The following is a 26,835-nucleotide window of genomic DNA, read 5'->3' as shown; positions in this document are numbered from 1 at the left end:
ATAAATGTGCGACATTATTTTCGTAAACGTACGACTTCATTCTCGTAAATGTACGACTTTATTTTCGTAAATTTAAATGTACGACTTTTTCTTGTACAATTCTGACTTTATTCTCCTAAAAGTGCGACTTTATTCTCGTAAATGTACGACTTTATTTTCGTAAATTTAAATGTACGACTTTTTCTTGTAAAAGTCTGACTTTATTCTCGTAAATGTACGACTTCATTCTCATAAATGTCCGACTTTATTTTCGTAAATTTAAATGTACGACTTTTTCTTGTACAATTCTGACTTTATTCTCCTAAAAGTGCGACTTTATTCTCGTAAATGTACGACTTTATTTTCGTAAATTTAAATGTACGACTTTTTCTTGTAAAAGTCTGACTTTATTCTCGTAAATGTATGACTTTATTCTTGTAAACATACGACTTTATTCTCATAAATGTGCGACATTATTTTCGTAAACGTACGACTTCATTCTCGTAAATGTACGACTTTATTTTCGTAAATTTAAATGTACGACTTTTTCTTGTACAATTCTGACTTTATTCTCCTAAAAGTGCGACTTTATTCTCGTAAATGTATGACTTTATTTTCGTAAATTTAAATGTACGACTTTTTCTTGTAAAAGTCTGACTTTATTCTCGTAAATGTACGACTTTATTCTTGTAAACATACGACTTTATTCTCATAAATGTGCGACATTATTTTTGTAAACGTACGACTTCATTCTCGTAAATGTACGACTTTATTTTCGTAAATTTAAATGTACGACTTTTTCTTGTACAATTCTGACTTTATTCTCCTAAAAGTGCGACTTTATTCTCGTAAATGTACGACTTTATTTTCGTAAATTTAAATGTACGGCTTTTTCTTGTAAAAGTCTGACTTTATTCTCGTAAATGTACGACTTTATTCTTGTAAACATACGACTTTATTCTCATAAATGTGCGACATTATTTTCGTAAACGTACGACTTCATTCTCGTAAATGTACGACTTTATTTTCGTAAATTTAAATGTGCGACTTTTTCTTGTCCAATTCTGACTTTATTTTCCTAAAAGTGCGACTTTATTCTCGTAAATGTACGACTTTATTTTCGTAAATTTAAATGTACGACTTTTTCTTGTAAAAGTCTGACTTTATTCTCGTAAATGTACGACTTTATTCTTGTAAACATACGACTTTATTCTCATAAATGTGCGACATTATTTTTGTAATCGTACGACTTCATTCTCATAAATGTACGACTTTATTTCGTAAATTTAAATGTACAACTTTTTCTTGTAAAAGTCTGAATTTAGTCTCGTAAATGTATGACATTATTCTCGTAAACGTACGACTTCATTCTCATAAATGTGCGACATTATTTTCGTGAACGCACGACTTTATTTTCGTAAATTTAAATGTACGACTTTTTCTTGTAAAAGTCTGACTTTAGTCTTGTAAATGTACGACTTCATTCTCATAAACGTATGACTTTATTTTCATAAATGTGCGACATTATTTTCGTAAACGTACGACTTTTTCTTGTAAAACTCTGACTTTAGTCTCGTAAATGTACGACTTTATTCTCATAAATGTGCAACATTATTTTCGTAAACGTACAACTTTATTCTCGTAATTTGTACAACTTTTTCTCATAAATTTAAATGTACGACTTTTCTTGTAAGTTTACAAATATTATAATATAAGTTTTTTTCTTGACTTTTCCCCTGTACATTTCCAACTTTTTGCTCGTACATTTACGTGTTTATTCTTGTACATTCACATTTTTATTATCGTACGTTCAAAACTTTATTCTCGACTGTTTTTCTTGGAAATATACAACCATTCTCCTAAGATTCTTTTTCTCGTACATTCACGACTTTATTCTCTTACATTTACGACTTTATCCTCATAAATTTACGACTTTATTCTCGTACATTCACAACTTTTTCTTGTAAATTTAAACATTCTACAAAAATTGTGACTTTTTCCCGTCATACATTTGCAACTTTTTTCTCAACTTTTTCCCTGTACATTTACGTCTTTTTTTTCGTACATTTATTACTTTATTCTCGTAAATTTAATTGTACACGTTTTTTCTTGAAAATTTACAAATTTCTGACTTTTTCCTCTCACATTCATGGCTAATCTCCGTTTTATTTGTTTCGTTTTCTGGTGGCCCTAATACTTTCTTTTAAATTTTGACTTTATTCTCGTAATTTTTCAGCGGAATCATATTTCTTGTTAAACTAAAATGATCTGCATCATTTAAATATCACGTGTCTTCTATGATGAAAGGCAAACTTCTGTGAAGATTGAGGCTTTCCTTGAACTCTGATAAGGATTTTTCCCCGCCTTAAGATGATGAAGCCCCTATGCACTCCTCCTCAGACTAACGCCTTCACAAGCTCATCTTTAACCTGATGCGTTGACCACAGCCACGGCCCACAGGGTGGTGTGTGCATGTGTGAACCAAATGTAGACAAAAGTCGACTTTTTAAACCACAAAAGCACACGTGCATGCCAGCTATGCAAACTCAACAAAAAAAACATAGGATGCCTTAACTTTTCGGTGTGTGCTGTTTTTGGGCAGGACATCATTTTTAGTTGTTGGTTGACTTTTTCTCGAGTCAATTCTCAAACAAAAAAACACCAGCGTCGTCTTCTGCCAGCAACCAAAGAGCGAACAATACCGCACGTTCCCATTTTACTAAAGACTCCACTCAAACTCTATTTTTGATACTTTTTGAAATGGATGTCATTCCTCATAAAAAATGTCGGTGGCATATACGCTATGAGAGTCGAAAAGCGGTAGAAATAGAAAAATACGTATAACGGCAAAAGCTAACAGGAAATGTTGACGGGCTTTTGCAGCTTCTTTCTTTTTGTTTTCCTTTCATGTGTTACCCGTCTGTATATGAACTCTTTTGTAAAGAAATAAAGAAAAGGGAAACGCAGGTTTAGATGATGTTTACCAAGCCTTGTATTGACATCTGTTGTATATTTTCTATGTTTTCTTTTCTTTTTTTTTTTTTTTTGTAATGTTAATGACTGCAGTGCTTTTGGAAATTTCGTCAAAGGGAATGACTTGCATCATGCTGTAGTTCCCAAGGTAGTGACTGTCAATAAAATGCAAAAGTCAACCTCCTCTTTATTGGTTCTTTTATTTTCTCTAACTTTATTTATATTGGTATTATCAAATATAGTGGATTATTATCCCAGAAAATAAGACACCTTACTTTGTAGTGAGGAATCGAAGGAGGACAGAAGTGATGTTGGGGGTTCAGAGTTGAGTTTTAGCTTGTTGGGGGGCTACGGTTGCAATAGTAACATGTTATAATTAATATTGGGAAATATTTTTAACCTGCACTAAAAGCCAGTTGTTCAAGTCAGGTGGTTTAATGGTGGTCTTATCGAACAGTTACTGACACCTAGTGGCCAATGTAGAAATCTACATTCACAAGTTAGTGGTCTTCATGGCTCATATGGTTTTGAAAAGGCTTAAATTAACGTTAGTGAACTTTTTTCTTTTTTTTAAACATGTACACCATTACACAACATCTATATAGACACACACATCTTTCACACTGTAGTATGGCACTACAGCAAAAAGCAGTGTGGTGAAATGTTACTGCATGCTTTGAATGGGAAAAGGTAGCGCCATCTGGTGGACAAAACAAGTAAAAAATTAAAATTTTCAAACAAGTTATTTTAAATAAGGACATTTTATTCCAGGAGGAACAAATGTGTCCCTTGTGATGTAGCTATGCCAGTTTATAAAAATTATTCTTATTATTCAAAACAAGAGCAATTACTTGAAAACCAAAATGTCCCAAAGATGATCTCGGGTCCTTTGGAGGAACAACACAGACCCAAAGTCCTCATTAACAATTTTTTATTTTTATGGTTTAAATTCTTATTCACAATTCTAAATTGGTACATAACATATTACATTTGACAAAAAAGTAACTAAACACATATCTCCTCTGCTGCCAGAGGTTTCATAATAACAATACTAATAATAATAATAATAATGAGAGCCAGCGTAGGCACATTTGATGCCCCCAACAAAAAGATACCCGCCGGGTGTGTCACAGGAGGCCACTTGTCTTCCATCAAAGACGGAACAAATGAGATTGTTCAAGTTTGGAGTCCAAATGGAAGGCGAGTTCAGCTGTTAAGTCAAATGAATCCCTTCGCTGCTTATGGCTTTTTCTCGTCTCTTTGATGGGTCTGCTGTACTCCTGCAGGCCCATAAAGTCATCAACATTGTGCATGTCCATGCATACACTAAAAAGGATTATTATAGACTGACAAAAAATGTAAAAAAAAAAAAACAAAAAAAGGTTCAAGTGCGGACAAATGCTTTGGTAGGATGTAAGCAGCCTCAAGCGTCTCCGGACGACGCTTTCATGAAGTCCAACTAAAGAGCATGAACGTAGGCGTGGCCAGGCCGGCCGGAGGTTTCCAAGAAAAGGCGAGTCGGTCAGTTGCAGAAGAGCAGGTGGACCTGCTGCCCGTAGAAGGCGTGGTTGGAGCGCTCGGCCACCGCCCGCCGCGCCATCTCCTCGCTGGGGAAGGTGATCAAGGCCTCGCCGCTGCACTGGCCGCTGAAGTTGTACAAGATGAGGATGGCGTCCGGCTGGAGCTGCACGACCACAGGAGGGGGGGGGGTGGAGGACGGTTGGGTTGGCCAGATGAGTATAAGAGGTGGCCGCTCACTCGGATTAATTAGTTAGTTAGTTAATTAGTTATTAGTTTGCATGCAACATCACAGCTAACGACGCACAAAATGAATAACAAATACATTCCAAAGCAGGAGGTGGAAAGCGAGAGGATGCAGGCTGCGAGGTGGAGCAACGCTAGCATGGGAGTGCGGCATCGGGACTCAACAGCAGAGAGTCACAGGCTTATATTAGACAATGTGATAGATAGATATTAGGGTTTGGCCATATGTTGATGTTAAAATATTGTTATATTTCATAAGGATGGACAGGATTTGATGAGGAGGTCTCATGTTTCAAGATGGCACCGCCCATTACAAAGTGTTTACATGCGGCCCGCTAGTTTGAGACCCCCGCCTTGATATTAAAGTTTAATGTTAGTGCAGCCCGCGCAAGTTTGATATGGATGCTGTATGGTATCATGTACCCAGAAAAAATATTAAATAACTGTTAATAGTTATCCTCCCTATCCGTGTGGAAGTGGTAAGTTTTGGGCTATTTAAGTTTAAAGGAAATAACTTGAAGGCTCCCGTTTAGGTCGCTAGCTCTCTAGCTTGCGAGTTAGCATGTGTCTCAAGACCCTGCAGTTGCACAATATGTTGTAAATAAAAAGAGTATAAATGTGACTATAGTCGTGTTTTGTCATGTCTACAGGGCTCTAATAATGCTTTGTTCATTTTAATCTGAAAAAAAAATTGCCTACCCACCAACTATATGTGGTTTCTTAATTTTTAATTATTTGCCGTTTTATTATTATTATTATATTTATTACTGATTGATTTTCTTTATTCTTGATTTGTTTATTTATTTTTTATTTTGTGTAGAAAAATAAAAATTAAGATATTTGAGAACAGTGGAATGTTTTATCAGAGCTTTTATTGTAGAAAATCGGAACCAAAGCACTGAAAAAGTTTGTATATTTTTCTGTTTTTAATAAATGCGTTTTTTGGGGGGGGGAAACCTGATGTGGCCCAGCCTTGCCCAGACCTTAGCTCCAGGGGCCCCCAGGTAAATTGAGTTTGAGACCCCTGATTTAGAGCAAAGCGTGGGTGCAAAAAAAAAAAGCTGCATTCTAGCAAATAGCCAGCAGGGGGGGACAGCAGTAGTTGCAACAACAACATTGAGAGAGGAATTCAGCATCAGCACTCTCCTAACAGGAAGTTAGGATGTAGTTGGGGAGACATGCAGGCCGACATGCTAAATCAAAGAGCCCAGAACCACCACAACCCCAATCAGGGTAAGTCCATTGGGGGCGGGGGGCCCAAGACCTTTTTCTTACCTTGCGGGGTGAGTCCCTACAGACAGAGCCATTCTTTGGGCTGAATGAGACTCCTGGCCTGTTCGCCCATCTGAACCACGCCGTTGTAATCGTCAGGGGTGTACTACACATAGCATGATAGCCAACCATCAGAGTGACACAGCTGCTTTACACACACAACACACACACACACACACACGCTAGGAAGAAGGTTCTGGAAAATCTAGAGATCACACAAACCCAGGGTGCAATCTACATGTGACCTAGGTAGCCATTAGTGGTGAGCATTTAGCAACAGGACTGGTGACGTCAACAATATCGTGCTTAAAAGGGTTCCACGGGAGTCCATTGGAGTCCAATAATACACAGACTGAAGCCTGGGCGCCCCCTAATGGCCAATTGGTGTATTTACATGAGTACGTCAGGCAAATGGCTGCCATATCTATGAGGCACAAAAACGCTTACGATATGAAACCGTGCACTGGAAAATTCATTTGGTGGAGACTTTGGAGGGGGGGGACTTATGACAAGAGCATTTTAGGAGTGGGGGAGGGGGGTGTTCTTCAATAAAATCTTGCATCTAATAACGAAACAGAACACGATGTTCAATGGACACAATTTAAGGTAAATAGTTCAGCATTCACCGCCACGCAAATTCACTGATTTAGTGATTCCTTCCAAAAAATAAGACATTTCCCCCCACCACAGAAAATAATAAAATGTACAGTACAGTCATAAATGCCTAACTGCTCCCCCCCCACCAAGCTTTGACATGCCACCCTTTGTTTGGCGGTCCATCACCTACCATAGCCGAGTGCTGTGATTGGTCACCTGATTCAGTAGTGGAGAGTACCCGGATGTTATTACTAATAATAAAGGGAACTGTGATGTTTTAAGTCAAACTTTAGCTTGTGTTTCATAAGTTATTCAATCCCCTGATGTCTTAAGATATTTCTTGTTTATTATTTACTGACATAGACATCTAATTTAAATATCTTCAAAATATTTTTCAGCAAAAATGCCTAAATCTATTGTATAAACAGATTTAATATAGAACATTAAATATCTTGACTACATTAGCTAATCAGCACAGTGATCAATTGACTTTTACGTCATCTAATCCAAATATGGAAATGAGATTTAGCCACTTTTATTCAGTCAAATAATTTGTAGACCAGTTTTTTGGCTTAGAAATTCTGCATTTGGAGTCTCCAAAATGTACTTATCAAGGAAACAAACCAAGAAATGCGAAAAACAAAAAAGATCTTGGATATTTGATTTGGACACACACACACACACACACACACACACACACACACTCTAACTGAGAGTAAACAGACCACAGCAAATCCCCGCCACCTTAAATTTCACTCCCCCCCTCTTTATGAATGGCGTCCATACCTGTCTCAGCGAGTTCTGCATAATGTGGCCTGGCAGCAATGCATTATGGGGAGCAGAGAGACCACACGTGTGTGTCTTAAATGAGCATTACAGTAACACATGTAAGGCGGTGTTGGCCACATTCAACACTGAAGAGTCAGGAATGATAGCCAACTTGGAAAATAGTCATCATGATGTTGCATCCAAACTAAAATAAATAATTGTATATTTCCTGCTTCTATTTAATCATGGACATGTGGGCGTCTGTGTGGGTGCAGGAGGTACGGACCTGGTATCCCTGGAAAAAGCTGAGGATGTCCTTGACGCCGGTGTTGTAGGGAAGGCCCTGCATCCGCACCAGAGCACCAGGTTGGGGGAGCACCGAGGAGGCGGCTGCTGCTGCAGCTGCTGCTGCCGGGTGAGGTTGGGCTGCGACTGCTGCCGCCACTGCTTGCGGGGATGTGAAGTAGCCGACTGTGGAGGGGGATACAGGTGGGCTGGGGGAGGGGTACCAGACAGGTTATAAGTTATTTCATATTCTGGCTGCTGTTAGAGGGACATACAAAGTTTTGATGTGCACAACTTGACAGCAACCAGCAGAGGGTGCTGTTTCAGTCTGATTCAGCCTCAACTAGTTTGCAGGAAGTAGTCCCTCCAACCTAAGAATATTTAACCTTAAATCTTTGTAGAAATACACCTTAGTGATCTAAAATTAGTATTAACTATCCATTATAAGAGGCAACAGATGACGATGCACAAACCTGGGATAGTAAGCCGTGTAGTTCATGTTCATATACAAGTGAGGTTGGGGGGGGTAATATGCCAAAGCGGGGGTATGTGTGGCCTGATGAGGTCTAGGAGTGGCTAGCAAGGGGGGCTGGTAGAGGGCGGCCTCAGACAGGATGGCAGGAGGAGTGGGGAAGGCGGCATAGGCTGTGGGTGGAGATAAACCTGGAAGAAAAGAGTGACACGTCTATAAAAGTTATACATGAAAAATCATAAACTGACCCATTTTTAATGCAGGATGTTCTAGGTGCCTGACAGACTATATAAAAAAATGCTATCCCAAAGAGGAAGTTTGTTACATCATAAAGCTTTTGTGCAAGGCAGGTATCTTAGTTCCAAAGCTGCCGCTGTCCTTCAGACTGTCATTCAGGCAAAATAAACAAAGCTAAATGGCAGCATGAACGTATTTACAGTGAAGAAAATAAGTATTTGAACACCCTGCTATTTTGCTATTTCTCCCACTTAGAAATCATGGAGGGGTCTGAAATTTTCATCGTAGGTGCATGTCCACTGTGAGAGAGATAAACTAAAAAGAAAAATCCAGAAATCACAATGCATGATTTTTTAACAATTTATTTGTGTGATACAGCTGCAAATAAGTATTTGAACACCTGTGTATCATCTAGAATTCTGACCCTGAAAGACCTGTTAGTCTGCCCATTAGAAGTCCACCTGCACTCCATGTATCATCCTGAATCAGATGCACCTGTTTGAGGTCGTTAGCTGCATAAAGACACCTGTCCACCCCATACAATCAGTAAGACTTTAACTTGTAACATGGCGAAGACCAAAGAGCTGTCCAAAGACACCAGAGACAAAATTGTACACCTCCACAAGGCTGGAAAGGGCTACGGAGCAATTACCAAGCAGCTTGGTGAAAAAAGGTCCACTGTTGGAGCTATCATTAGAAAATGGAAGAAGCTAAACATGACGGTCAATCTCAATCGGAGTGGAGCCCCATGCAAGATATCACCTCGTGGGGTCTCAATGATTCTAAGAAAGGTGAGGAATCAGCCCAGAACTACACGACAGGACTTGGTCAATGACCTGAAAAGAGCTGGGACCACCGTTTCCAAGGTTACTGTAGGTAATACACTAAGACGTCATGATGTGAAATCATGCATGGCACGAAAGGTTCCCCTGCTTAAACCAGCACATGTCAAGGCCCGTCTTAAGTTTGCATATGACCATTTGGATGATACAGAGGAGTCATGGGAGAAAGTTTTATGGTCAGATGAGACCAAAATAGAACTTTTTGGTCATAATTCCAATAAGCGTGTTTGGAGGAAGAAGAATGAAGAGTACAATCCGAAGAACACCATCCCTACTGTGAAGCATGGGGGTGGTAGCATCATGCTTTGGGGGTGTTTTTCTGCACATGGGACAGGACGAGTGCACTGCATTAAAGAGAGGATGACTGGGGCCGTGTATTGTGAGATTTTGGGGAACAACCTCCTTCCCTCTGTCAGAGCATTGAAGATGGGTCGTGGCTGGGTCTTCCAACACGACAACGACCCGAAGCACACAGCCAGGAAATCCAAGGAGTGGCTCCGTAAGAAGCATATCAAGGTTCTAGCATGGCCCAGCCAGTCTCCAGACCTGAACCCAATCGAAAATCTTTGGAGGGAGCTCAAACTCCGTGTTTCTCAGCGACAGCCCAGAAACCTGACTGATCTAGAGAAGATCTGTGTGGAGGAGTGGGCCAAGATCCCTCCTGCAGTGTGTGCAAACCTGGTGAAAAACTACAGGAAACGTTTGACCTCTGTAATAGCAAACAAAGGCTACTGTACCAAATATTAACATTCATTTTCTCAGGTGTTCAAATACTTATTAGCAGCTGTATCACACAAATAAATTGTTAAAAAATCATGCATTGTGATTTCTGGATTTTTCTTTTTAGTTTATCTCTCTCACAGTGGACATGCACCTACGATGAAAATTTCAGACCCCTCCATGATTTCTAAGTGGGAGAAATAGCAAAATAGCAGGGTGTTCAAATACTTATTTTCTTCACTGTACATACAAACAGCCTCTATCAGCGTGAGGCTATGATTGACCAAGAAGGGAGGGAACACTCAAATGACACTGGTCGACCTTTCAGAACATTTTAGTTTTCACTTATTTATTTAAAAAATAAGACTACTGTTAACATGTAAGCACTCATTACCAAAAACAAAAGTAGAAAAGAAAGACAAAAGGTGCTCCCCTGGCTGACAATCTAATCTACATAGATAGAAAGGAAAGAGCAAAGAGCAAAGTGCAGCCTTTCACAAAACTGGCATCCCCGTTCCAAACAGATTCATCTGTGTTGTAGAATTCATGTGTTGGAATTACTTTACTTTAGCTCTCATCATTCAAATCATTGTCACAGAATTGTAATAAAATATCAGTTCTCAACAAAAAAGGAGAATAAAAGTTTTTTTTGAAGGTACATTTCAAGTATTCAACTTTCACTGACACTAATTTTATTTAAGATATTTCGTTGTTTTACATGAAAATGTATATATATACACATTCATGTATCCCCCAATGCGCTACACGGCGAAATGCCTTTTCACCTCCTGGTTGCTGCACAGCATGTATTTCTATGAGAGAGATGCACGCAAAGCTCTTATAAAATGTACTTCTGCCACCTTGTGGCTGCCCTGTGTGCACCAAAAATGTGCAAAAACACAAAAAAATGTAAATCTATTCAGGAGCAAGCAGTATGGTTGAAAAAAACGTTTTGGTAGAGAATAAAAAAAAAAAAAAGAACTTGAGTCAAATGAACTTACAGGGGAGTTTGCAGGGAGGTGGTGAAAGGCCGCTGCGGTTCAAGGTTCCTCCCATCAGGACAATACTCATCTCCTCTGTGGAGCACTGGAATACCTCCACATATCGGTCCTTCATGGTCTTCTTGTGGCACTTCTGTGCGACCATGAAGGCCTTATCTGGTGACTTCATCTGGATGAATGCGTCACCTGACGGCCTGCCCTGCAGACGAAAGCGAGAATTTCAGCATTCCTCTAAAAACCTTGGACCGTTGACCCTGAAGCCCATCGGTTTGTCTCACCTGCTGGTTGAGGACCATGTGGACTCCGTGGGGTTTGATGTCAGCTGTGTGCTCACCCATGAACTCCAGGATGTCTTCGATGCCTGCTGTGTAAGGCAGGCCACGGAGGCGGACGCAATCGCGAGTGTTGCTGGCCGTCGGGAGGTAGGGAGGCGTGGCAAGGACGGGGACAATGGGCGAGGGGGGCAGCGTGGATATCAGAGGGGTGGACAAGTAGCGGTTCAGCACCTGGCAAGGAACAGATGAACATCAGTAGGTACTCCAGTACATACCCGGCAACTTCGACCCAAAACAACAACAACTGGTATAAATGATCTGATGACGTGGCCATGTTGAGACTTCTCCAACTCACTTGTTGGACCTCGGCTGCAGTGCTGCGAAAAAGTTCAATGTAGCGCTTGCCCAGGATCTGCCTATGCTTCTTCATGGCATTCTGGGCGTACTCGTCACAGGAGAAGAGCACAAATGCGTCACCAGTGGGCCGTCCATCAGGGTACTTGACAAACAGAAGCCCCTCTGCGCCGTCTGTGACTGGGCTCTCTGGGCCGAGGAAGTCCAGAACTTCTTGGGGGGTGGCGGTGAATGGCAGCCCCCGCATGCGAATGATCACCTGGTTCTCTTTGGATAGGAACTGGGTCACCTCATTAGATGTACCTGTGTCAGAGGAAAGAAAATGGCAACTGGACTCAATTACAGAACGCTAGAAAATTGTTCCACCCCAGTCCTGTAGGGGGTAGTAAAGCACATTACAAAGTAGGTGCCAACTGGATCGGCTCTAAAATGTAGTGGGTCGTCCTAAAATAACAATCATATTTTTTAATGGGTGCACTTGAGGTCTAACCTAACGTTTGGATATTTTTTAATGAACTGCTTTCATTTCCTTTGTTAAATTGTTTTGTCCAGCCTGTTTGAACAATTTAGTGCAAGTCCAAAGTAATGTCAGTCCTGATCGATTCAAGCCCATTCTGATCAAAGTCCACAGTCACACTGCAGGTTTCTTTTTCTATCTCTGTTGTGCGTTACTCCTGCACCATGGACCAGAGGCCCTCGTCCCTGGCTTTGTCTCTTCACACCCCCTTTGTATCAGCACTGCACGCTACTTTGCAGCGGGCGTCAGCTAGAGAGACGAAAAGGCAGGTGAGGAGTAGTGTGGGGTGGGAGGGGGGGGCTTAGCTTCTCACAAAGCATCTTTTATGGGTTCAAGATAAGCTGCTGGAGATCACTGGGATGAGGCAGGCACACAGGTAACAGGAGAGAGAGCACAAGAAAAAACCTTCCATTACAGACACTAAAAAGGTTGCTCTTTTAGAGATGTGTGGAAGGGCCTTGTGTTTCCTCATAGGGAAAAAAAAAAGTAATGAAACAGAAGTCCGTTGCACCAAAACAGAAAGCTTTTCACAAAAACTCCTCATGCACAGAGCAAGAAGAGGAGGAAAAATTGAAATCTGACCTCCAGCAATCTTGAGGAATTCCTCTCCAGTGGCTTTGTAGACCTGGGAAGACGAGAGTAAGCGGGGGTTTAGCCTAAAACTTTTAAGACAATCATATCCACAGCCATCAGTGAGCTTTGCTCTTAAATATTAAAGTCCAGTATCCCACACAGTGACGAAGAACCACCTCTTTTTTTTGTCTCCCAGAATCATCTTACACCTCAACACCTGACAGGCAGAGACACAGAAGTTCTACTCTGCTGAGGGATATCCCGCTGCTAAAAAAATCCTAACAATGCCACGCTTCAGACTAAAAATCCAAAAGGAAAAAAACCCAAACGTTCTCAAAGAGCAGGTGCATCGAATGTCAGCTAGTCAGAGTTAAAGAACCCAAGAACAGAGAATGACAGTGAACCTTGTCTCGGTGTTGCAGCATCCCCAGCCAACATGAGACCATGAACATGTCTTCGTCAACAGAGGACCAAGCTGACCTGTCAGCAGCCTGTCAGGATGCTATGAGAGGGGCCCTACGCTGGTGAGACCACCACAAATACATTATTGTGAGACAGCTCTTAATGTTTGAATACAGCCCACAGTGGAAGCCCATCTTTGTGAGTCAACTGTGTTTTATATTTAACTAATACTCATTCTTATACTGTTACTTAAAATGTCAGTGCAGTTAATAAGGCGTTTAATGACGACTAGCTTCTTATGTACAATACACACATCACTCTTCCAAAAACAATATAAAATAGTACTGATCTGTATCTGTTTCTGCCGGACTGTGTGTACATTGTTTTTAAAAGAACAGCTACTTTTGAAACCCCGATAGAATGGGGCGGTTGCAAAGACGAACATCAAAGTGTCTTATTAAGTTGTCAGGCCATTACAGGCCGATGAAACGCCTTCATCTCTGTACTGCTACTAGACGGTCTTCGATTCTACCTCACAGCAAAGCTTCAGCTAATCAGGCCTGGAGGAATCTATAAAGAAAAGATGCTGAAGTTTCACTTTTTACAGTGATCCAACCCTGCAGTAAATTTTAGGCTCATTTCGTTAGGGGCAATTTCACAGCCTCAGACAGCTTGTTAAAGGAATGACACATTCCTTTTCCACATTCCATAATGTAAACACAAAACCACATATCAAAGTCGCAAGCTGACCTCAATGTAGCGGGTGCCCATGTGGTGCTTGTGGCGCTCCAGTGCCAGGTCTCTATGCTCAGAGTTGATGAAGCGAACCAAGGCCTCGCCATTCCTCCTGCCCTGAGCATTAAGGCACAAGGCCACGCCCCCCCTGAAACAAATGAATTAATCATCCTTAAAGCTGTCAGAATCTATTACATAGAAACTTCCAACTCTGAGATGAAAAAGAACAGTCAAACTTTGGTTTTCTTACAATTTTTTGTTTGTCAAAAATGTTCGTTAAAATCTTGCCTCGGTTTTTACACAACATTGCAACCTAAGGTAGTCTGTTTGTCTGTGCTGTATTATTCAGTGAAATCAAGTGTCCAAACAAAGCGGAGTACACGTCTGTGCATTTATTGAGTGCAACTGCTGAATAACCCGCCATGAAGCCAAGGAAAGTCGTGATTGCCAGTAATTTGACTAAAAAAAGAAAATAAAGCAATTTGATCTCGCCAGGAAGTTTGCATCAATGAAAAGTTCCACCCATTCATTAGAATTATTTTGCATTGTGTTCTGCTTGTAAGACTGTAACTATTCTCTATAAAATAGTTTTTTGTTTTGATACTTTTGGGTTTATGGAACAGATAAATGAGATTTACAATATTTCCAGGAAAGGAGGAAAAATTGACTTCAAATGAATGAGCAAATGAATGACAAAAACCAAGGTTCCACTGAACTTTGCTTTAAAAATGTCCATAAAGTGCAACATACTTGGCGATATTGAGGCCTTTAAAAAAGCGAGCGATGTCTTGATCTGAAGACTGCCATGGAAGTCCTCGTGCTCTGATGACCGTCTCGCTGTCCACTGGCTCAGTCTTACTGCTGCATGAAAACAATGCATGGAAACTCAACGCAATACTATGCAAACACATGATTTCTTTCATTGACAGTCCCCCGACATCTTTAACTCTACTTTGCAGCAACATATTGTATTGAAAAGACATATTTTCATTAAAGCATGACTAAACCAACAAATAGTTCAAGCTGTTTTATATGACACTTATATGTTGTGCCTGTTATACAGTAAAGTTGTCTGTTTGAATTATGAAGACTGTCAAGTGATTCTTTGGCTGTGGACACGGGTGTCCTAGTGTTTCAGCAGTAATCAACACTATAAGCCCATCTCGGTAATTCCACTTAAGAGTGTTGGAAGAAACTCAATTTTTGTGTCTCATACGTACCATGTGCCAGAATCAAACTTGTACTTCACAGTCTCCACGGAGGAAAAAATGTGATCTGAAAGGGAAAAAACAATTAGAATTGTACCATGAAATATATTACTGTACATCAAAATAATCTATTCTCTAAAATGTGTGTCTATTCACATTTGTAGTTGCAGTCAGGCAAAGGCTGCTTTATGGAACATACACAGAAATATTACAGTTCAACAACAACAGTTCAGGTTGAGCTAGTTCTGTCAAAACAAGCAAGACAGGTTGCAGGCCACATGTGACAATCAGGTGGTTAAAGTGGTTTAATAGCTTTTTAAGCTCTATATAAAGCTATATATTGTAGATGTCATTTCCATGATGCTGTCATAGGGCAGGTGTCTTTTAGAACAATGTTTGCTTGTGGATCCCCAGAGTTGCACCCCAAAACAGCACCATCATTCCGGTCAGTGTGAGGTGCCAAGACGGGTGTTTGCTTACTGTAAGGCTCAGCCAGGATGCAGAGGATGAGCTGCGCCATGCTCTGCACCTCCCTTACTCCTGTCAGCTCTGTCACTGCAGGTAGACCCACATCTGCATCCCAGTTAAAGACGGTCTACCGTTTTGTTGGTTTTTAGTTCACTCATAGACCATAAGAATGAGTAAAATGAGTTTTCTTCCCATTCCCCTCAAAAAGGATACGTTCTAACATTGTGGAAAGCTCCAGCTTGTTTGCAGGGCCGGCACTCGGGCAGCATTTCTCAAACTCCTTTGTCACATCCACAAAGGAGAAGAAACACTCGGGAAGAACGAGATTCTGAGACGGAGGAAGCAAAAGCATTAGACGTGGTGTCATCAACAGATGATCAAAAAAAGGTAATAAAAAGGAAGTATATTCTTGAGGCCACAATACATTTGGCAATATAGGGTAGTAATAATAACAATAATAATAATGCCTGTACAGTGTATGTTTGCATTCAAGATATTCTGCATATTCTGTTTTGCCTAACAGTTTCTTTCACACTACAAGGAAGTGAAAGGAAGAAACTCTTGGTGCATGCAGTCATCACAAAAGCATTTTTGTCTCGATTTTAATTTGTGATTTTGGTTTAGTGAGTACCTTCTTAGAAGCCTCGGGATGGAGGGCCTGCCGGATAATATGGGGGCTGTTGACACAAAGAGTGTAAGAGCTCCTCTCGAGACACTTCAATTCCGATGCCACCAACTGCTGGAACTGCACAACAAAGCACAGACGAAAGTGTGCATTGTTAGACCTTCCACACATTGTGGCGAAAACTGATCATTATCGTTTTAAAAAACATTTGCATGCAGCACCAATACAATTGTGCAAGTGTCGTGGAAGTCAAGTGTATCCTAGTGGGAATTGACTGACCATGTTTTGTTACACAAATGTTAAAAGGGCTTGAATAGGATTCAACTCTTGTGCAAACAGTACTGACAAAGCGGAAAGTGAGAATTAAATAGACGTAAAACTGAAGGGCAGACAAGTGAAGGTAGTGCTATGTTTGATGTTTGGATTGTGTGTGTACTTGTCTGACAGGTTTTAGTGTTTGTCGAGTGGGAGTGGGAGGGGAAAGATCACACTTCAAGACGCCGTACAAGTCCAACCAGCCTCGTTTAAGTGGCGCCGACACCCATCCAAATCCTGAACACCAGCATCCCCCATGCATGATGATTTAAGCACACGCAATGAGCACCGCCCCGTGTGTTGTGTCAACTCCATGCACTTGTGTGTCAAAGCACTTCACTTAAATACCAACGTAAACAGGTGTGTCAACTGCATTGTTCATTTTTTTTATGCAATTACCCCGAGTGCCAATGTTATTGAGCACTTTTGACAGAAACAGTATGCCCTCATGATTCTTCAATGAAGCAATGAGATCCAATGCAAAAGGACTACGTACACAAACAAAAAATTATTTGAATTAATAGTCATTAATCATTAGTGGTGATGCAGTGGTCTATACATTATTAGATTTTGGTTACTTTATTCAAAGCTACTGCATATGAATCCAAATCACTGCAAATGAAAACCACTATAATGATTACTGTGAAAGATATAACACTACGTTGTTTTTGACTATTTCAAGTTTGTCTCAGTAGTCCAGTGTATTGGGACCGATATGCTAGATTTTAGACAGTGATCTAAAAGTGCCTTTAGCAACCCTACTGGCAACACGCTGCTGTGTGTTAATGGGTTTGTTCACGCCTGTCTCAAGAAGGAGCCGTTGTGCACTTTATCCACTTCTGACACGGGTCAGAGGAGGCCTTCATGTCCATGTCCATGATGTCATAAAAACCCTCAACTTCAAAAAAGTGAACACTTCAGCGCCTCTCTCACAACTGGAGCAAACAAGTGTGGGAGATTCCTCATCATAATTGGAAACAGGCTCTAGTTACATATTACTGTTAGAATGCTATTAAAAAGTACATTTACATTTAAATTAGTATCGTCAATTAATTAAGGCATATTTTTGATACAGTTGTATTGTTGAATAAGTGCAAGACCATCTTGTAGTCATCCCACAGGGCATTTCAAAAAGATATGCCTGCCCCCGCAAATACATAAATTAGACTTGGTGAAACTGTCTGACAGAGGCAGAAGTTTCACATGGCCACCAGCTATGTATGAGTGATAATCACCCACAGCGAGTATTACAGGTGCGTGTTTGGGCCCGTTTGGCAGTAGAGAAAAAGCAGGGCCATGAGGCAAAGGCAGACAAGGTCACAAAGCCCTACCTCCTTGAGAAGACTTATGCTGAAATCAGGCGTGTATAATTTACAGTGGGTACGACCCACCAATAAACCACACAAAGATTTTACCCTAACACCTTTTCCCTCTACTTCTGACTTTACCTTACAAGGTATTTTCACAGATGAAGGGGGAGGAAGTAGCCTTTGAACGTGGTCCTATCTGAACGCACTCTCCCACTGGAGTGTTTGCATGCAGAGGTGAGGAAGGGTGGTGCTGGTGGCCGCCACAAACTGCGATAAGAGCTTCATCAGGGAGTGGCAAGTAAGCCGCTAAGTTTTACCGACATCAAAAAAAAATAGCGCATGTTAACACAGCAACTGAACGTATTACAAACAGTCCTTTCCAGTCTTCACAACAGCAGCCTTTCTATTCATCATGCAGAACCCACGTGATCACAACAATAGCATCTATTAGCATGTTTAGCAAAGAGTAGGAGTGATGATGTGTGATTAAAGTCCACAAAGGGAGTATAAAATTTGTCATTCACAAGTTTCTCATGGTGGCACATATGTCGAAAGTAGGGAAGTCAAATACAACCAACCTCATTGCACATTTAAAGAAGGATTTTCGTAACACCACGGCTTCCGGAAACATCCACTGCTGTTTGACACATTTGCTAAGCGTGAGAAAGTCCCACGAAATGGCAAAAAGTCACAGTCTACAAGAAAAGAGCCAGCCCCTGTCGGTGGTGAGTACTGTCAGGTTTAAATGCTTGATTAAGCATGTCAAGCCTCGCCACATTATACTGATATATGACGCCGAAAATGTAATGGCCAGGGACGATGGTATCCCAATCTGTGGGTGCATTAAACTTGAGAATACAGTCAAAAGTATGCTGTGTAAAGAGCATTACTCTTCAACATCGCAAAGAGTAAATAGATTACTTGAGATATGAATGTTTACCTTCAAGTACAAACCTTACAAGCCCACATTGTGGTTGGAGTACAGACTAAATTGACAGGAGACCAAGTTCAACATCCAAACGCGAGTAACGCTACAGCACTTTGCTTCTGACATTAAAATGTCATAGCACAATGCATCTCACCTTGACAAGAAAAATTAATAATAAATCGGTCAGGACCCAGGCTACATTATTTGAATATTGCGGTAGGAAGATAATCTTCTTGTTTGTACTGATTGAAAGTGAATGGGGCGATTCATTTTGGCAACAATGACAAGGCGATTGTATGACACACCACATGAGTCAACAACAAGACACCATCAGCTCACGTCATTGCAGGCGTGTTCCCTATAAGTAGGCGATTATAGCGCTATATACTATTTAAGTCATGACGCACAAATAATATCCCAAGCTGATAATTTAGCACCATCTTTACTACATATCACCATCTGTTGCTTCATCACATAATTGTTAACTGTTGGTCAGTTAACAACAGATTATAAACATGTATAGCCAATGGCTGCCAGGACTCTTTCAGTCACCTACTCCCGCTTCAGGCCGCCCACCCGCAATTTAATTGTTTTTGAAAACAAGCTGAGTCGTTAGTTGTCATCTTGGATAATAAAGTTAATGTTTTGAGCAGATGCCTGACAAAAGATCTGGTTGGTGTGTGTCCCAAGTCAGGATGCTAAACTAAAAATTATTCTGATTTCAATGAAAACCATCATTAAAATGCATTAATTAGGGTGGGTTTTGTGACATGTTTTATTTTGCGAGCCATTGTTATCAGATGAGAGACAAAAACAAGCGATTAAAAAAAAAATCCAATGTACACAATGACTAGAGTTGTGGCTGTAAAAAGACAGATTTACATTTCAAAAAGAGTTATTTGTGGCGACCTTTATGAAATACTTTGCTATAAAGCATTTTACCTGTAAAACAAACACACTATTGTCATCAGAATGCAACAATTCGGTATGTACGTACATTAGCAGACTAAATAACTGATAAGATTGTCAGGACACCCAAAATGAAAGCTGTTTTTACACAACTTCAACTTTAGCATTTTTCACTATTCACATTTGAGAGGCTGAAATCAGAGGATGTTTACATATTTAAATCAAAAAATGATTTATCGATTACCAAAATAGTTGCTGATTAATTGAGTAATTGATTAACTATCAATTTATGGATTCATTGTTGCATCTGTAAGTGTTTCCTTTGAGAAACAGGGTAAAAAAACAAGCTGTGAAGGGAAAGATAGCAAGAGAGTAATGGGTGACACAAAGGAATGAAAAGAACCAACTGATTGCTTGGGTTAATATTTGAAGGTTCAGCACACAAACTAACCTATGCTGGAGCCTTAACCAGGCCTGTTTGGAAGGCACAACTTCACAGGTGAGCCCAAACATTCATGAAACTTTAACTGTTCCAGAGCAAGAATGCAGAGTGGCGCACGCATAAAAGGCTAAGACGGTGTGCTCGTGAGAAGAAACACTAATGGAGGGGTGGGGAAAGGTGCACCCTGTGCAAACAAACTCTTGCAAGGTTGCTTGAAAAACATGTTTGACAACATAAGCACTATTGGCTAAACACACATACTGACTGAGGAGAAACACCAGTAAATTGTAATCAAAATACCATTCTTTTAAAACCCACTCTCTCCCCTCTTTGTCTGTCCTCCAGTATAAAACAGAGGTGCGGTCACAACAACCCACCTTCCAGATGTCTGCAGCATGCGTCAAGACAAGACCGGACCTGCGACTAGTCTTAATCTCTACAACCTTGGGGCGAAACTCGCTGCTGAATTTCTCTGCACTGTCAGAACAGTTGAACAGCCAGTACATCGCTCCCTCAATGAAAGGTCACTGAGGAGATTCACATTTCTTACATTACAGCTCAAGATCTGTGCCCGAAACATGGCTGGACAAGCTTTCCGAATATTGCTAAAATTCCAGAATGTGAGTCTTAAATGTCACAGTAATTTTAGGGGCTTTCCTATCCTCCTGCATGATGTCAGCATATTGCATGAGGCTATGGTACAGGTGGTTGAATGCTAATATTTGCCAGTAATGCAAAGTTGTTTGCCTCAAATGTTACCATTTGATTCTACTGTATCAAAAATACAACTCTATCGAAATGATCACATTTATCAGGCTTATCATCTGAGAGTCTGGTGCAAAAACTTGTTTGCTAGTTAGCTACCCCCCTACTTGCTAGCTGCTCATCAGATTGAGTGCTTATTTTTACTTTTATATAGCATTTAACAGAAGTTTAAGGATGCATGTTGATGATGTTAAAGGGGACCTGTTATGGTTTTTCCAATTTTCTGACCAATAAATTTAGTTAAGAGTGTTGTATTCTTGTGTTAAACAATGCCAACATTTCACATAATGAGGTTTGCGCATTTGAAAGTCAGCCTTGAAAGACATTTGGGATGGCTCTGAATGTTCAGTTTCAGAAAGTTTTTAAGACATTTCACCAAATTTTGTGACGTCAGTGCGATCCGGACTTCATTGTGTGGGCTGCAAGCGCTCAGTAAACGCGGACCTACATATTCTGAAGTCCTTGGGAGCTCTTGGGAGTGTGACCAATGACAGCAAAGTGGACATGCTTGGAGGTGGGCCGGTGGTGCAATAAAGGAAACAGACCGTTTGGGTCGGAAGCATCAAATCCATAGGTCCCATTTGAAAAGGTAGAATTTTTGTTCTTTTGACTTTTAAACTAGTCTATACTTGTGTGATAGTTCATATACGAGGACTGCATCTTTGACAGGGGTTTTAATTACGTCCACGTTCAGCATCGTTTATTGTTTTAACATATTACTTATAATGCATTTTCCCCAGCTTGATGGTAAAATTATGTTTCAAAAGTTAAAGCAGTGCACTTTTTACACTTTTACAAGTGTTAAGAATGCTAAACCGTCATTTAAAACACTGCCCTGGATAATATTGAGCTTTTAAAGTAAAAATGTATGACTGTATGCTGCTGTGTTACCAGATGCTGGTTATTGCAAAGAATCCGCACCTCATGAAATGAGCTCACCTGTTGGAGAACTTTATCCAGGGGCTCTGCATTGATGATGTCCTCCGTAGTGAGGCCCGTGTCTTCTTTGCACTGGTCTGTCAGTTCCAAAGTGTCTGGCTTGACAAGACATCTGTGAAGTTTGCCCACCTGGATGGGACAAGGGATTAGCTTCGCATGGTGCACAAGCTCAATACGAAAAAAAAACGGACATTCCGTCATAAATAACAGTAATGTTGTCGTATTGACATGACAAACCAAAAAGGTGTGTTTATTTCCCAAATGACGGAGAAAGAAAACACCTTTTAGCCGCACACCTGGCGAGGGGCTGAGCTAACGAGCTAGCATTAGCACACACCGTGTTGCTTTCAAAATGTCAACACAACAGCAGCACAGAAGTTAAACCAAATGAATAAAAAAAACACACAAGAAACCGTACGAACGAACAATCCATACCTTTTTCTCACGTAGGTCCACAATTTGCCACACCAAGAGAATTATTTCCCTCTCATCCGAACCCAGTTTACCCCCATTTGCACCAGCTGTTGCCCCAAAGAACACCACCAGAGTATCACTGTGCGAAGCCATCAGGGACCACAAGGGTAAAAACTACAATTAAAGCAAAGATTCAAATAAAAATAACACTAGGGTTCACCTTTTTCCAAGTGATAAGAGGAGCGAACAATTGAGAGAGAGAAAAAAAGAAGGGGAGATTATTTTCAAAGGGAGCCACGAAGGAGTTTGCGACCAGTCACTCTACCTGTTGCTGTACTTGACAGAATTCTATCCAGAGATACTGGTTAGACTGGTAAAGAAGGGTGGAAATCCGTCTTTCTTTCACACCAACTCCATAACAAGTCCTGCTGGAGTTTTTTTTTTTCAGTTACCTGTGTGACTCGGCCCCCTGTGCTACTCCAGTCTCCGAAGGCTTCTTCCTATTGGCTGTTTTGCAAAGGTGAGGGCGGGACTATGAGGCGTATACTATAATATGATTGGTCAGTGTTGTTTAATCAGGAAGTAGCCCGACAAAGAGCAGCGGTAACTTCCATGAGGCATACACAAGGAATTCTGGCAGTTTGTAAAAGTACCCGGAGGGAAACTAACACCTTCTGTCACTGAAAAGTAATTATATTGATAATTTTATTCAGTTCAGTTCAACTATTTTCTGCAAAACTATTGTCTTATTTATGTTATTTTTACTGATTATGTGATGCACTCAATTGTAACCTGCTGCATGTTCAAATGAATAACATGCAGCAAATGATAATAATTATTTGTCTTTATTTATACTATTTATATACCCATCCCCTGGATATTGATCATTGTTCTACATGTTTTCCCTTCTGTTTATTCCAAGTAATACCCCTCCAAGTAATAACCCTGCAAATCCAGCTATAATTGTACCATTTTACTGCATTCTCAGCCCAGAATTCAATGTTTTGTCTCTGACACACCCCATCTATTCTAGTATGTTGGTAAATGTAAGACTTACTCTTTCTCTCTATTCAATAACACTTCCTCCCCTACTTTTTGTCCCTGATGAACCGGTCTGAGTAGTATAAAGCCACTCTTGGGGATTTAGCTGAAATCCAAGAAGGCTGAATGCATATTCAATCACAGCAACAGCAGATAATATTTATTGGATAGCACGTTCAAACATGTTGGAATTCTGTTTTCTACGGGTGGTTTTGCAAGCATTTACGTCAATGTAAAACCAACTCTTTATATGCAGTAGTTCTCTGGTTACATCGTTACATTGTTCAAATGTATTTGGCAAAAACTTCACACACGACTTGTGCCAATGACTTCAGACTTGTCTTGACATGCGACTCGCAAAACTTTGACTTTTTCCCACCTCTGCCATTCAATTATATATATTATTACATATCACAATAATTTGCTTTGTCACCTATAACACCAAGCACAGATGTAAAACTAAAACATTCTATTTTTTAGCATCTTTAGTGCAAAAAATGTAAGTGGCCCATGCATCCTAGTTTGGAGACCCCTGCGCTAAATCTGCTGTTAAAGATGATGTTGACTCCTTAAATGTTCTGATAAACTACCACACTTAATGTACAAAGGCAGGATCACATGAGGCAAGCCTAATGGTATAGCTTTTGATGACACCATATTGAAGCCAACTATAATGCATCACTGTGAAAAGTACTAGTGACGCTGCCATCTTCTGGTTGTGTAGCCACAATGACCTTTTTGTTGCGTCAAGTGACTTTGACAGTCAAGTGACTTTGACAGAAGTGTCCTGTGTAAACCAATTTAGAAAATTATGCATTTCGCACTCAGCAAAAGGAACTTGCAGCTTTTCATTTTGCAATCTTGGCATGGATGGGAAGTAGGATTGACTTTTGTCTGCAGTGAGACTTAAAGAAGAAGTTGTGGCATGGTGGTAACATTATTTCATGTGTTTCATAACAGTGTATTTTGTGAAATACCCAAACTTTAGCAAACATTTTGAAAAAAATGTTATATTTGACCAACAAAGATGTAGCAGGAAATGTTGGCCATTAAAATATGCAACGCCGTCAATAGTATACAAGTAGAAACATGAATTTAATTGACTAAAGCCCAATACTTTCATATAGCATTATGAAATAAAGTAGTCTAAAGAGTATATATTTGGTACAGACTTTTATTGTCACTGAGATATGTAATAAGACTTACAAAGTACACACTTCACATAATGTATATCACACATAAGCATTATGGTCAATTGAAACATACTCTGATACACAAATAAACTTAAAAATATATACACATTTCTTGTACACGACCATACATACTACACCATCCTTAAATGTTATTTAAGATATATTATTTTAACAATGTTTTTATTGTGGTTGTAGTTATCAGTGGTGTACCCACCATACTGTATCATGCAGAGAACAAGTATAGTTGTAGTACAGTCACATTAGGGTTTACATTAGTAAACGCTCTGCTCCTTTTAGGGAGCTGCTGCAAAAACACTTTCAGTATGTCAGAGATCTTCAGTGTGGACCTTGACCTTTTATGTTCTCTTTCGGGAGTCTCTATGTGCCACACTCCTGCTCTATAGCACGGGGTGGGGGGCAGGGGGGTGTTCTACTGCAAAGAACACTGGTCAGAAGTGGGTAGGTGGGTCTGATGTCATTCAGAGGCTAAACTTGGCCCACTGGATGATATCCTTTGACTTTGCTAGTTATTTTCACAAACCTCCACATGCTCCTTTGACTCACAACGAGAGCTGCTGGTTTGATTGTTCTGTCTCACAACTGAGAACTCCCTATTGCCATACTCTGGAGAGGTGCTGGAGATGTGTTGGAAGAGTTTCCGAATGCCGGTGTCCCTCAAAGAGCTGCGGAAGGGCCGAGCGGCAAACATGTAGAGGACAGGGTTCACGCTGCTGCTGATGAAGACCATGGCACCGCTGACAAAAGTCATCCCGTTGCGCACCTCCTCCAGATGATCGCCAAAATGCGGGAAAGACGTCTCCATGGCGAGGATAACCAGTGAAAGAATGTTTCCGATGTGATAAGGTGTCCAGCAAACGGCAAACACAATCACAACACTGGCGATGAGGATTATAGATTTGCGTTTGGACTTGAAGGTCATTTGAGTGATACGGGTGCACAGGCAGCCATAGCACACCACCAGGATAGAAAATGGAAACACATAGCCCACCAGGGTTTCCAGGAGCAAACACACCAGTTCCTGGGTGTTTGAGTCATACTGGTTATACAAACAGTGCTCCTCACCAGAGTCCAGTTCCTTATCAACAACACGGGTCAAGAGGGTGGGCACACTGAATAAAAAGGCAGCAATCCACAGCACAAGCAGTATTTTACTCAGGGCTTTCTTTCTCTTCCAGCCTACTGAAGCGAAGGGATAGCACACGGCCACAAAGCGCTCCACGCTCATCAGGGTGATGAGGAAAACACTGCAATACATGCAGCCATTGATCACAAACCCCATGGCTTTGCAGGAGGCTTCGCCGAAAACCCAGGAGTTAGCCAAGGAGTAGATCCACAAGGGCAAAGTGATGAGCACCAGCAAGTCGGCGGCAGCCAGATGCAATATGAGCACCACCGTATGCGAACGCTGCTTAACATGACGCAGGATAGTCCAGATCACCAGCAGGTTCCCGGGGGTCCCAATCAGAAAGGACAGGCCCAGAATTACGCATGCCACCACCACTCCACCGTCAAATCCCTCAGCGGCCATGTCGTGTGAAGAAAAGTTGGTTGGAATTGTAGTGCTGACAGCAAAGTCTGCACGAAGAACAAAAACAAAGTGCAGAAACAGCAAGGCCTCACTTCTCTTTTTTTGTCCATCAAAAAGAGATGCCAGTTCCGCAAAGCAGTGACTCATCCTTTCACAGAGTTCAACATTTGTTTCAGAAATGTATTTACTCTTTGCATACTTATTTTAAAGTATGGTTATTGTTTCACAAATACATGAATTGTTCAGACTTCAAAGCAAATTTTCTCATACAAAGTAAGTTCTGGAGTACTTACTACTCTGTCTGTGTAAAAACAGAGTTCAGAACACACTGCGGTGTTATACCGTTGTATTATTTGAAGCACATTCTACTAGAAAAAGTAATTTGGTGCTACAACAAGAAAAAAAGGAATTAACAATGGGAGAGAAAAAGACCATCTTTGCTTTTCTTCCAAACAAATTGGAGTTTTCTATAGAAACTTTTGACCGGTAGAGTAAATATCTATGTCTATACATTGACACACACACATACACACACACAGTATATGTATATAAAGTATATAGCTATACTGTATCTATTCATATATTATATGTATCTATACTACATATCTATACTACGTCTACTTACCTCAGTTAAGGCCAGTGGAAAGACATGGCATGGTAGAGTTCCATGACCAAAACCACTGCTGAACCACATCTCTGTGTGGAGAAGCTTAGCTTTTCATATATAATGATGCAAGTGCTGCAAATGGGTTCTGGGCCACACTTTGGACACCCCTGCTCTCAATGTTACAGGCTACATTAGCATAATAGAACCGAAGAAGTAATGACCAGGTAACATGGGCAGTTCTAGATTAGGCTTTATCTACATTATATCATAGATGTGGAAAAAGTTGATCAAAATTATATACATTAAGAAATGTATCAAACATAGTGCACAAAAATTTGATTATTTGGTTGCCTTAC

The 26,835-nt window shown here is 40.5% G+C and overlaps 2 protein-coding genes across 5 annotated transcripts; both read right to left on the bottom strand.

The window, feature by feature from the left end:
• Positions 1-4,208: 4,208 nt before the first annotated feature.
• esrp2 (epithelial splicing regulatory protein 2) lies at positions 4,209-22,575 on the bottom strand. Of its 4 annotated transcripts, none has more exons than XM_058088493.2 (16): positions 22,415-22,575; positions 22,111-22,263; positions 21,676-21,804; positions 16,074-16,187; positions 15,656-15,770; positions 15,455-15,547; positions 14,987-15,041; positions 14,517-14,627; positions 13,782-13,914; positions 12,639-12,681; positions 11,541-11,842; positions 11,189-11,416; positions 10,911-11,109; positions 8,112-8,301; positions 7,640-7,847; positions 4,209-4,636 (listed from the first exon to the last, which is right to left on the bottom strand). In XM_058088493.2, exons 2-16 carry the CDS (start codon positions 22,240-22,242, stop codon positions 4,475-4,477), a joined length of 2,214 nt encoding a protein of 737 aa, XP_057944476.2. In that variant the 5' UTR covers positions 22,243-22,263; positions 22,415-22,575; the 3' UTR covers positions 4,209-4,474. The 4 variants fall into 4 exon arrangements, with proteins under 4 accessions (XP_057944476.2, XP_057944474.2, XP_057944473.2 ...); XM_058088491.2 differs by having other exon boundaries at positions 22,111-22,309; positions 22,415-22,551; XM_058088492.2 differs by adding an exon at positions 5,992-6,094 and having other exon boundaries at positions 4,489-4,636; positions 22,111-22,547.
• Positions 22,576-24,773: 2,198 nt separating this feature from the next.
• LOC131139530 (leukotriene B4 receptor 1) lies at positions 24,774-26,083 on the bottom strand. Its single transcript, XM_058089225.2, has one exon. The coding sequence runs from the start codon at positions 26,017-26,019 to the stop codon at positions 24,847-24,849; it is 1,173 nt and encodes a 390-aa protein (XP_057945208.2). The 5' UTR covers positions 26,020-26,083; the 3' UTR covers positions 24,774-24,846.
• Between the last annotated feature and the right edge of the window lie 752 nt (positions 26,084-26,835).

The sequence above is a fragment of the Doryrhamphus excisus genome, linkage group LG13, assembly GCF_037039965.1.
Source record: "Doryrhamphus excisus strain RoL-2023G ecotype Guam linkage group LG13, RoL_Dexc_Guam_v1.1, whole genome shotgun sequence".
In the NCBI taxonomy this organism is placed as follows: domain Eukaryota; kingdom Metazoa; phylum Chordata; class Actinopteri; order Syngnathiformes; family Syngnathidae; genus Doryrhamphus; species Doryrhamphus excisus.
Note: the sequence above shows the minus strand (reverse complement) of the source record. Positions and strands in the feature narration are given on the sequence as shown.